We start from the raw sequence: 11,883 nt of genomic DNA on the forward strand, positions 1-11,883 counted from the left end.
GCTAAACCATCACGGCACGCTCGTGTTATTGTTCTATGGGTGAAAATCAGTAGACGTTCGAGAGAATAGTTGCCCTAATATTCGGAAATCTCCCGGAAAAATCGGTAGGGTTGGCAAGTATGACGCTGTCAAGCGGCATTTAATATAAAACTTGCGGGCCGCAAAAATAACGTCTCGCGGGCTGCGTGTCTGGTTTATACATAGCACAAAGCAAAAAAAAAACTTTGTATGCAGTGTTATTTCACTTTAAATTTCAAGAGTTTTGTGGCTCCCATTGTTTTCTTTAATTTGTGAAACTGGTCAAAATGGCTCTTTGAGTGGTAAAGGTTGCCAACCCCTGGTCTATATGAACCCTGTGATTGATTAACTGGCCAGAGTAATATTTAGAAAATATCAATATAATTTATTATGTGATCTCAGGGAATATTTTGATGTGCTACAGTGCAAGAAAGTAGATACACACTATAGTTGACTAAGGTTATGTTAAATTAAGTTTAAAAAAATATAAAAGTTGGTAGACTATGCATCAGCAGTATATTTTGTTTCTGTAATGGTTAATGCATCATTATCCATCCATCCATTTTCTACCGCTTATTCCCTTCGGGGTCGCGGGGGGCGCTGCAGCCTATCTCAGCTACAATCGGGCGGAAGGCGGGTTACACCCTGGACAAGTCACCATCTCATCGCAGGGCCAACACAGATAGACAGACAACATTCACACTCACATTCACACACTAGGGCCAACTTAGTGTTGCCAATCAACCTATCCCCAGGTACATGTCTTTATAGAAGCTATTTATCCTGACCTAAGTTATATTTTTAGTGTTAAAATGATATGAGCAATGTTTTATATGATTTTATTTGTGTTGAAAAATACTGACAAAATATTAAAGCAAATTATATATTTTTATTTTTTATTTTTTTATTTTTTTTATTATTCACTTGCTTTCCTGGACAGAAAAAAATATTTTGTACAAGTGGTTTTCATGCTTGATTAATTTGTGACTTCTCAAAGAAGAATATAGATGTGGTCGAAAAAAAATTTTAAGCACGGAAAGTAATATGATAAATTACAGTAATTTACTGCGGTCAGACCCAGAACCAATTAACAGCGATAAACAAGGGTTTACTCTACAGAGAACTAAAGAAGAACTATTTGATTAAAGTCCAAGCATAATGTGTAGATGCCTGAATATTGTTAATGTTTGTGGTATTAGTTAATATTTAGGACGTGTCTTATCTCCTTCCCTAGCTTGTTGCGTCTCTGTTGTTCCTAACTGCCATAGCGGGCCTGGGCGTCACTTTAGGAGAAGATTTTGCTGCTGGCCAAGACCCTCCATTAGAAAAGAATCCTAGTGTGTACTTGGCCAACCCCGTCCTTTATGCTGCGTCATGGGTATGATTGGACATGTTACACAACTCTGGCTCTCATCATGAAGAGATGACTTATTTACATTCTCACCTCTTCTTCTAGGTGATGGTGCTTCTGTGCCAAGAAGGATCAAGACGAAGAGGAGCAATCGATTCTGCCACTCTCTTCTTCTTCTGGTTTCTTGTGGTTCTGTGTGATGTTTTCCCTCTTCAGTCTGTCATACGAGAGGCACTCGGGCTGGTAAGAGATGCTAGAAATGACATCGCCTGTTGAAAGCAACCTTGTGATAAACTCCTTGTTGACTACTAGGGAATGGTGGAGGACGTCCCTCGATTTTGCCTCATTTGCATCTCCTTTGGGCTGGAAGTGATTGCACTCATCCTCTCTGCTGTTGCTGACATCTCTCCACAAGTCAGGGAGATTGCAAAAAAGGTATTAGCACTCAGGTGGAGTGTTTGCTTGCTTTTTCCTACTTTATTTGGGCCTAAACTGTCATCGTCCATCTAAATGTTTGTTTAAATCATTTCTCCAACAGAATCCAGAGGCAGGTGCTGCATTTTTGAGCAGAATCACTTTCAACTGGTTTCATAGGTAAATGGTCACACTGAAACCCTTAGAACAGGGATCTTCAACACAATTATTTGGGGGGGCACATTTCCAGAAAGCTAAGGGCCGGAATTCTACATTCATTATTAGTCTTATTTTGTGTATTCCAGAGAACCAACGTCCTCTACAATAGACGTTTGATTTTGGTCTATTTAGTCAGAGTTACAGGAGCGCTCTGCAAAAAAGCTAGTCAAAGATCATCTTTACCACAGCACTCTAGTGTTTTTAAGAATCACCTGCAAAAATTAAAGTCTCTCATGAGTGTTTTTACTGAACTAAACGGGCCACCGTAGCCCAAATGATGAAAAAGGGAGGAGCTAAAGAGGACACTAAAACTATAACTAAAGAAGTTGAACAAATGACTACGGACTGCATCTGAAGTAAAAGCTACAGCAACACCTTAGTTGAATAAATAACATTTTGAAAACAAATTGGAACCTCCCAAAGGAGAGGACTTAAAGGGGAACAGCACTATTTTGGAATATTGCCTATGTTCACAATCATTATGAAAGACATCACGATGGATGGATTTTTTTTTAATGCATTCTAAATATTAAATAAACGTAAATAAAAGTCCGCTTATGGCCAATGGGAGCTCCTGCTCCACTTTTCTGCCCATAAAATCCAATAAATAACCATTCAAAAAGCGCCAACAATACTCAATTTACATTTCGTGGTTTAAATATTAACCAGGTATTAGTGATAATGTTATTTATAAGCACTACCGCTGACAAACTATTTATAGCGGCGACATAATCACTTCCGCGTGTCTCTATGTTTACATCATCGAGTGGCCTGCTGTTTCCTCGCTTCCCTGCTCCCTGTAAGTTTATTGTAGATCATAAATCATGCCTCTCCCCTGGAAAGTAGATGGCTGAGGATGTATTCCGACAAGTTGGGACACTTTGACCACCATTTAGGACCTGGTACTGGCGAGATGACACGTAAAGCGCTTCTAATTTTATTATAAATGTGCCTGTTACTACATTACATATATACTTACATCATGTATATAAAACCTCAATGGAGGTGTTTGGATGTTTTATTAGGGGCTTTATAGGCAGAATTGAACGGCTCCCAAAGGCTCCGTTGTGAGCAGACTTTTGATCGAATTTATTTAATATTTAGAATGCATTAAAAAAATCAATCCATCATCATGTCTTTCATAATTATTGGGAAAAAAAAAAAGTGCAGTTTCCCTTTAAAGTGGTGCCTTGAGGAACGCCTCATTCATGTAAATCCCAAGTTTTGATCCAGTGTTCTATGTTTGCCAGCAAGGTTAAAATGTCAACGCAAGGATTGGCCAATGTGTTTACAGCGATCCAAGTTCCTCTATACAACAGGAGCACTGTAGTAAGAAAAAGAAAAAAAGGTAAAGTAATGAAATCTCTGCGGAAAAGAAACTAATGCTCATCAGCATAATCTTGGAGCCATAAGTGTAAAGTTGAATAATGTATTAGCTAGACAGTGACAAAATGTGTTAATATTTTGCCTTCATACACCATCATAAATGCCTTCCTTCAAATAAATAGCTGGTACTCTGTGTAGTTGATTAGGTAAATATCCCTACACCACAATTAATGTAATTTCTACTGCCTATACGTATCTGTCCTAGTGTTTTAAAAAGTCAGAATGGCTGCTGAAAAAAAAAAATCATTACAATTTGAAAGAAAAAGATGTGTACAAATTAAAGCTGTCAAAATTAACGCGTCAACTCGTGTGATTGATCACAGAAAATTGTTACATTAATCATAAACACACTTAGATTAATCATGCAATGTATTTAAAAGCCTTTGTACCTTAACCGCTATACGGTCAGTGATCAGATCAATGCATACATCAGTACAAAAATGAGTGAGGAGACTCCGACTGGTGGCTCGTTGGCAAATTTCACTCCAAAATACACCCTGACTTGACTTTAGATAAAATCGTTTAAAAACAATCCTGGATGACATTCCGACATTAAAATTGCATGTGTGTACACATATTGGAGTCTTTTCTTAAGGAAATGTTAATAATGCAAGCTAGTAATTATCTGTGATTAATCACAATTAATCCAAATTCCAAAATGTGAAAACCCCTATTTAAAAAAAATGTATCATTTGACAGCAGTAGTAATAGTACATGACACTGTGTACTCCTGCCTTGCCCTCAGCATGGTGATGAAGGGGTACAGGCAGCCCCTGGTTCAAGAGGACATGTGGGCGCTGAATGAGACGGACAGCACGGCTTACATCAGCGGGCACTTCCAGCACTTCATGCAACTGGAGTTTGCCGTAGCTCGACAGCACTACCAAAAGAAGCTGGCGAAAAAACCAATCGAGAAATCCCAGAATGAATCCTTTCAAAATGGACTCTCTGGTCTGGGGAAAGGCGTCAGTCAGGATGGGTTAATGATGGTAAGCACACTTTCTTGGACTATTGATTTGATCTATTAATGGTACCATCATTTATTCTTTACTTTACTCCCGGTGTTTGTTTTGTTTATTCTAAAGGAGGAGCGAGGCAACAAAGAAGGCAAAAAAGAAAAGAAAACAAAGAAAAAGAAGGAAGAAGAAAACTACCCTACCTCATGGCTCATACCTACCATCTATAAGACATTTAAATGGGCTCTGATTGAGTCGGCCTTCTTCAAGCTTCTGCAAGACCTCCTGGCTTTTGTAAGCCCTCAACTACTGAAGTAAGGCATTTACTTTACAATCTAATTATTAATCCATGTAATGTATTCAATGTTTTACAAAGACAGTAATGCTGCTCATATTGAAGAACACGACTAGTAGAAATTAATAATTTGAACAAATCAATCAATCAATCAATGTTTATTTATATAGCCCTAAATCACAAGTGTCTCAAAGGGCTGCACAAGCCACAACGACATCCTCGGTTCAGAGCCCACATCAGGGCAAGGAAAAACTCAACCCAGTGGGATGACAATGAGAAACCTTGGAGAGGACCACAGATGTGGGTGACCAGTGCAATGGACGTCGAGTGGGTCTAGCATAATATTGTGAAAGTCCAGTCCATAGTGGATCTAACATAATAGTGAGAGTCCAGTCCATAGTGGGGCCAGCAGGAGACCATCCCGGGCGGAGACAGGTCAGCAGCGCAGAGATGTCCCCAACGGATGCACAGGCGAGCGGTCCACCCCGGGTCCTGACTCTGGACAGCCAGCACTTCATCCATGGCCACCGGACCTCTGCCCCCAACTCCACAAGGGAGAGGGGGGCAGAGCAGAAAAGAAAAGAAACGGCAGATCAACTGGTCTAAAAAGGGGGTCTATTTAAAGGCTAGAGTATACAAATGAGTTTTAAGATGGGACTTAAATGCTTCTACTGAGGTAGCATCTCTAACTGTTACCGGGAGGGCATTCCATAGTACTGGAGCCCGAATAGAAAACGCTCTATATCCCGCAGACTTTTTTTGGGCTCTGGGAATCACTAATAAGCCGGAGTTCTTTGAATGCAGATTTCTTGCATATGGTACAATACAATCGGCAAGATAGGATGGAGCTAGACCGTGTAGTATTTTATAAATGACTTCTCACTGCATCTAAAGTAAACAAGCTACAGCAACACTTTAGTTGCATAAACCACATTACGAAGATAGTGTGTAACTGCCAAAAAGGAGAGGACTTATAGGAGTGCCTTGAGGAACGCCTCACGTTTGGACCCCATTGTTATTCCATGTTTTTTAACAAGGTAAATACATGCCAATGCAAGGATCTGCCAATGTGTTTACACTGGTCCAAGTTCCTCTTTATAATAGGAGCATGCAAGTGTTCTTAGGAATTTGATGCAAAAATGTTTGTCACCTAAGTTTTAAACTGAACTCTGGTTTCGGGGGCCGGTTAGGTGTCAGTTGTATAGCCCTGATGTATACTGTGCATAAGGCAGACATTTGGTGCCACTTTTGTATCAGATTTAATTAGATTGCACAGATGTAGCCCAGCATGACTGCTGTATGCTCTCCCTAAGTCAACAATACATAATACAGTATATTGATTTCACAATTTGTTGTTTCTTCCCAGATTGATGATTTCCTTCACTCAGGATAAAAGCAGTTATGCATGGGAAGGCTATCTATATGCAGTGTTGCTTCTTTTGGTGGCCCTCCTGCAGTCTCTCTTCCTGCAGCAGTACTTCCAGCGCTGCTTTGTGCTCGGGATGCAGGTCCGTACGGCTATCATGGCGGCCGTTTACAAAAAGGTACGGTTTGATTTGAGCTACAAGTGAAACAGTCACACAAAAGGTGATGTTAGCTACATGTAACTACATCATTTTTTTTACTATTTATCCTCAAGGCACTGGTGGTCTCCAACGACACACGTAAAGAGTCCACAGTCGGGGAAACAGTGAACCTGATGTCTGCTGATGCCCAACGATTCAATGACGTGGTCAACTTTATCCACCTGCTGTGGTCCTGCCCTCTGCAGATTGCCTTGTCCATCGTGTTCCTGTGGCAGGAGCTAGGGCCCTCTGTGTTGGCTGGACTGGCGGTCATGGTCCTAATGGTGCCAATTAATGGACTGCTAGCAAGCAAGGCCAGAAACTTCCAGGTTAGAAGCAGAGACATGCAGCAGCCAAATGCTCTCACACAGGGGTGTCCAAACTTTTTCCACTGAGGGCCGCACACTGAAAAATCAAAGCAAGCGGGGTCCATTTTGACATTTTTCATTTTAAAAACCATCCATCCATTTTCGATCAATACATTATATAAAAAAACAAACCTTTATGGCTGAACTAACAAATGAGTCATTATTTATTATTATTATTATTCAAGGTTTAAATTTCTAGCTCAACTTTAGGTATATCTGTCAATATAAAGTTTTAAAATAATTAAGTCATATGCCCTTTTTGTCAAAGAAAACACAAAATATGCAATATTTCCCCCAAAAAATTTTTCTAAGTGGAATATTTAAAATTATAAAATATTTGGACCCCTCATAACGTTGATTCGTTATTATTTTTTGAGCATTGACACTTTAAAATTATGGAGACAATAGTCTCTAGATCAACTTCAGATCTCTTCGTGGATTATGCATTATTATTGTTTTTTTTGCTTGTTTGTTTTAAGCCCTTCTTTTTAAAGAAAACCTTGTTTTTTTATATGGCAAAAACATCAAATATGCAACATGTTCTCCAAAAAATATTTCAAAGTGGAATATTTATTGTGAAGTAATTGGATCCTTCAATAGGTCAATAATTGATAACAACATTGATTTTGATTCATTATTATTTTTTGAGCAATAGCAGCTTTAAAGAAAAAACAGCCTGCATGGCAACTTTGTGTTATTAAAATCAAGCTTGCAACATTTTCTAGTTACATTTCACCTGTTTGCTCTTTCATTCCACTTTTTATGTTTTTTATTTTATTTTTTATTTAACTTTGTTTTAATTGTATTTTTAGAATTATGCTGCGGGCCGTTAAAAAAATAGCTGTGGGCTGCAAATGGCCCCAGAGCCACACTTTGGACAGAACTGCTCAAACGTCTCATGTTGAAATAATCATTGAAAAAATCGCTGATGTAAAAATATTTATATTTACGTTAAACAATTGAAATACAATATTTTGCAGCTTCACTCTATTTTTAAAAAATATTTTACCTATTGTGGGCCTGAATAATTTATTTTTTTATGCATAAAATGGCTAAATTAACTAAAAATACAGTAATATTGGCCACTAGAAGAGACCAAACCAATCAAAGCATGCTGTTCACTATCGTGGTCACTAAATGGCTCAGCCTAAAGCAGCATTACTATCTTGAAATAAAACTAGTGCAAAGATGACTGTGTGCGTGTTATTAAGAAGGCTATAAGGAGGGTTCTTATAATATTAAAAATTAATTTAGAAGGTTGTAGATAGGTTTGTTTATTCTCTGGCTGTGATATTTGATTTATAATTAACAATTCTTGTTTAGCGGAAATTAATTTACCATGAACCAATTAACAGCAATATACGAGGGTTTATTGTTTACCCTTCTGTACTGTATATTGTATAATATTAATTAGATTTGAGGGACTTGAAACCCTTTAAAGCACAGTATATTTACATAACGTAGCAATTTTTAACTAGTAAAGGACAACAATTATAAGTGAAAAAGTACAATTATAAGTGGAAAAAGTACAACATCAATAGCAACACTTACCTAAAATGTTTGTAGCTCGGCACCTTTGCTGAAAACTGTAAAAATGTTCCATCATGGATTTAATGAGAAAGAGTTGCGCCATAAGGTGGACAAATATAAACATTTATATTTGACGGCGTATGGGGACGGCGTGGCGAAGTTGGTAGAGTGGCCGTGCCAGCAATCGGAGTGTTGCTGGTTACTGGGGTTCAATCCCCACCTTCTACCATTACTAGTCACATCCGTTGTGTCCTTGGGCAAGACACTTCACCCTTGCTCCTGATGGCTGCTGGTTAGCGCCTTGCATGGCAGCTCCCGCCATCAGTGTGTGAATGTGTTTGTGAATGGGTGAATGTGGAAATACTGTCAAAGCGCTTTGAGTACCTTAAAGGTAGAAAAGCGCTATACAAGTATAACCCATTTATCATTTATTTATCACTTAAAGCCAGTTGTGCAAAATTAAATGACATTTTCAATGGTCAAAATGTAAAACCCTAACAATGGGTTATAGAACACACAAATGCTAATGTTTGTGTATTTTAGACTCTGCATTTATTTAAATGACATATTTTAAGCATCTTGTCTTTTCCTGTTCTCCTTCCAGATAGACAACATGAAATTCAAGGACAAGCGATTGAAGATAATGAATGAAATACTCAACGGAATGAAGGTGAGTGCTCTTCTCCTCAAATACATTCATAGAGTTTATGTTTGCTATCTCTCAGATAAGGCAGCCTGCTAAGGCAATCAATGCAATGCAAGGGCAAAGAGAAAATAACAACAAAACAATCATTTTCATGATGAAAAGCTGTTTGTGTGCGTAAAGGCTGGGTGCACGCTGAGGAATATTAAAGTGCAGGACTTTTCCTAAACTCAACATACAAAAAAGGATGAGAAGCGAACCAAAGTCAGGAAGTAACCGTGCAGAAAATAACAAACACACAAAATAAAACAGGAAACACAAAAACAATGAAACACAATAGTCAGGTTGTCACATCCTTAGATGAAAAAGCGTTTGAGCTTCAGTGAATGTTAACATAAAGGACCGTCTTTTGTGCAACCACCCCATGCGGCATTGTTTAGATCAGGCTTGATTCCCTTCCCCTGTAATTAGATTCTGAAGCTGTATGCATGGGAGCCATCCTTCCAAGCTCAGGTGGAAGACATCAGAGGCCAAGAGCTGAACGTCATGAAGAAGTTCGCCTACCTCGCGTCAGTCTCCACCTTCATTTTCAGCTGTGCTCCAGCTCTGGTGAGTCCACTCAAACGGCCACATCACAGCAGAGAGTTAAATCCATGTATTATTTTCTCACACTGTCTTGGTCTCAGGTGTCTTTGGCCACGTTTGCCGTGTTTGTTGCCGTGAGTTCAGAGAACGTGTTGACCGCAGAGAAGGCGTTCACTTCCATCTCTCTTTTCAACATCCTCCGCTTCCCTTTGGCCATGTTGCCGATGCTCATTGCTGCCATTGTGCAAGTAAGGATACAAAGCAGTGACGTGCGGTGAGGTTCATGGCTGGTGAGGCACTGATTTCATCACAGTCACATTTACAAACATATGAACCCTAAAGAGTATCTTATTCACCATTTGATTGGCAGCAGTTAACGGGTTATGTTTAAAAGCTCATAGCAGCATTCTTCCCTGCTTGGCACTCAGCATCAAGGGTTGGAAGTGGGGGTTAAATCACCAAAAATTGCTCCCTCACCTCCCAGGGGGTGAGCAAGGGGATGGGTCAAATGCAGAGGACAAATTTCATTCATCATTGGTACTTTAACTTAACTTTAACTTTACACATACAAACTGTAGCACACAAAAAAGCACATTTAATAAAAAAAACTTTATTATGGTCTTACCTTTACTTATAAATGAAGTCCATGCGCCGCTCCTTTTGAACAAAAGCATAGATAAGTTGTTTATAGAAGTCTTCCTTATCTTTCTTCAGTTTTAAAAGTCGATGGAGATGATCCTTTACTTATTACCTCCTGCTTCGATTGAAAGTCCAGTTTAGAAAACTGTTTTATTTTAGATATGTAATCCTCCATGTTAAAAGTCCAGGCGAGAGAAAAAATAAACGATCGCTACTAACTGTTGCTGCTTGTTGTCACTTCTTCTGCAGCCGAGTAGTCGCAAGAATGATCGCTGGGATCACTACCGCCCTCTACCACCATGAGGCGGGATTACTGCGAGCCTCACCCAGTGCGTCTTTTGCAGCCGTTTTATGATTGCTCAGAACAAGAAATACGTTACACACATACAGTTGTTGACAAAATACACTGTACATTATATACCTCAGCTAACTAAACTATGGAAATGTATAATATAATTCATATAGCAATACGGTCTCACTGCACAGCAGGCCAGCAGTTAGCAGAGTCATTGTGCAATCCATGGCGAGGCTCAACTGGCTGGTGACTCACCGCAGGTCTTTTCTCAGTATTTGAACGGCAAATGTGAAAATTCATCGATTTTGAATAAAAATAATCTAAAACTGGTGAAGTTAAATGGAAAATAACTTTATAGTATAATCACTGGATACATATAACAATAAAATTATTTTTTTTTCTTTTTACATTTCTTTCCATGATGGCACGTGAGGCCCCGCCTCACCTGCCCCCCCTGACTGCACATCACTGATACAAAGTCACATGATACATATACACTCATCAGTCCTAAACACCAAATGATTGTGGTCATTTGTTTTTGTATGTCTAGACAGCAGTGTCCAGAAAGCGACTTGAAAAGTTTTTGGGAGGCGAAGACCTTGAATGTGATATCGTGCGCCATGACCCCAGCATCAGTACGTTCATATAAAGCACAGTTGAATCTTCTTTAGTTGGCATATGCACTGTAAATCTATCCTATCTGTTTTGTAGGTTCTGCTGTTAACGTGCGCAATGGTTCCTTTTCATGGGAGAAAGATGGCGAGCCCCTGTTGAAGAAGTATGTTTTACGTTAAACACAATACCTCACATTTATGCTGTATGATCGGAGAACTCCCACCTCACTGTATTTTCCTTGAAATGAACTTTTATTTTTTGTGTGTATTTGCTAGTGTGTCTTTGGACATCAAACCAGGGCGGCTGGTCGCAGTTGTGGGAGCTGTCGGCTCGGGCAAGTCTTCTCTGGTGTCGGCCATTCTGGGAGAGATGCACAGCAAGAATGGATTCATCAATATTCAGGTAACATGCAAGTAAATTATTCAAACCTCATTGTAAGTATTAACAACTTGCAGTAGTTTACAATAAATCAGCAAAACAAAGTACCATAAATCACTGAGCATATCAAACAGTCAGCATTTTCTTGGCCAATCTATTGTAAGTTTGTACATTTTGAAAATAATTATAATTCTATTCATAACAATGTTTGCATGACAGGAAAATTTTGTATTTTGTCAATAATCAAATTATTTGTCTAAGTGTTATATTGTGTCAATTAGTCATATTTCATTATAAGACTTTTAATTGTTATTCCAGAGACAAAAGTAGACCGTCTCAAGTTGCAAGATGAACAAAGAGTAGCTACAAACTTGAGAAAATGCATACTTAAACTTTTTATTTTTATTAAATCAACATAAAAAACACAAGATACACTTACATTTAGTGCACCAACCCAAAAAACATCCCTCCCCCATTTACACTCATTCGCACTCATTTGCACAAAAGGGTTGTTTCTTTCTGTTATTAATATTTCTGGTTCCTACATTATATATCAATATAGATCAATATAGTCTGCAGGGATACAGTCTGTAATCACCCCCATCGGTCCGTGGGACAAATTTTCA

At 38.8% G+C, this 11,883-nt stretch overlaps 1 protein-coding gene across 1 annotated transcript in view; it reads left to right on the plus strand.

Annotated features, from left to right (window-relative positions):
- abcc2 (ATP-binding cassette, sub-family C (CFTR/MRP), member 2) overlaps positions 1 to 11,883 on the plus strand; it is a 38,491-nt gene that overhangs the window by 4,973 nt on the left and 21,635 nt on the right. The window contains exons 3-16 of the mRNA XM_062058137.1: positions 1,253 to 1,396; positions 1,475 to 1,612; positions 1,682 to 1,804; positions 1,908 to 1,963; positions 4,134 to 4,377; positions 4,474 to 4,658; positions 6,006 to 6,183; positions 6,279 to 6,533; positions 8,707 to 8,772; positions 9,217 to 9,354; positions 9,432 to 9,578; positions 10,815 to 10,899; positions 10,976 to 11,042; positions 11,155 to 11,281. Coding sequence (XP_061914121.1) covers positions 1,253 to 1,396; positions 1,475 to 1,612; positions 1,682 to 1,804; positions 1,908 to 1,963; positions 4,134 to 4,377; positions 4,474 to 4,658; positions 6,006 to 6,183; positions 6,279 to 6,533; positions 8,707 to 8,772; positions 9,217 to 9,354; positions 9,432 to 9,578; positions 10,815 to 10,899; positions 10,976 to 11,042; positions 11,155 to 11,281 — 1,953 coding nt within the window. The remainder of the gene's footprint in view (positions 1 to 1,252; positions 1,397 to 1,474; positions 1,613 to 1,681; positions 1,805 to 1,907; positions 1,964 to 4,133; positions 4,378 to 4,473; positions 4,659 to 6,005; positions 6,184 to 6,278; positions 6,534 to 8,706; positions 8,773 to 9,216; positions 9,355 to 9,431; positions 9,579 to 10,814; positions 10,900 to 10,975; positions 11,043 to 11,154; positions 11,282 to 11,883) is intronic.

The sequence above is a fragment of the Entelurus aequoreus genome, linkage group LG09 (assembly GCF_033978785.1).
Source record: "Entelurus aequoreus isolate RoL-2023_Sb linkage group LG09, RoL_Eaeq_v1.1, whole genome shotgun sequence".
Classification (NCBI taxonomy): domain Eukaryota; kingdom Metazoa; phylum Chordata; class Actinopteri; order Syngnathiformes; family Syngnathidae; genus Entelurus; species Entelurus aequoreus.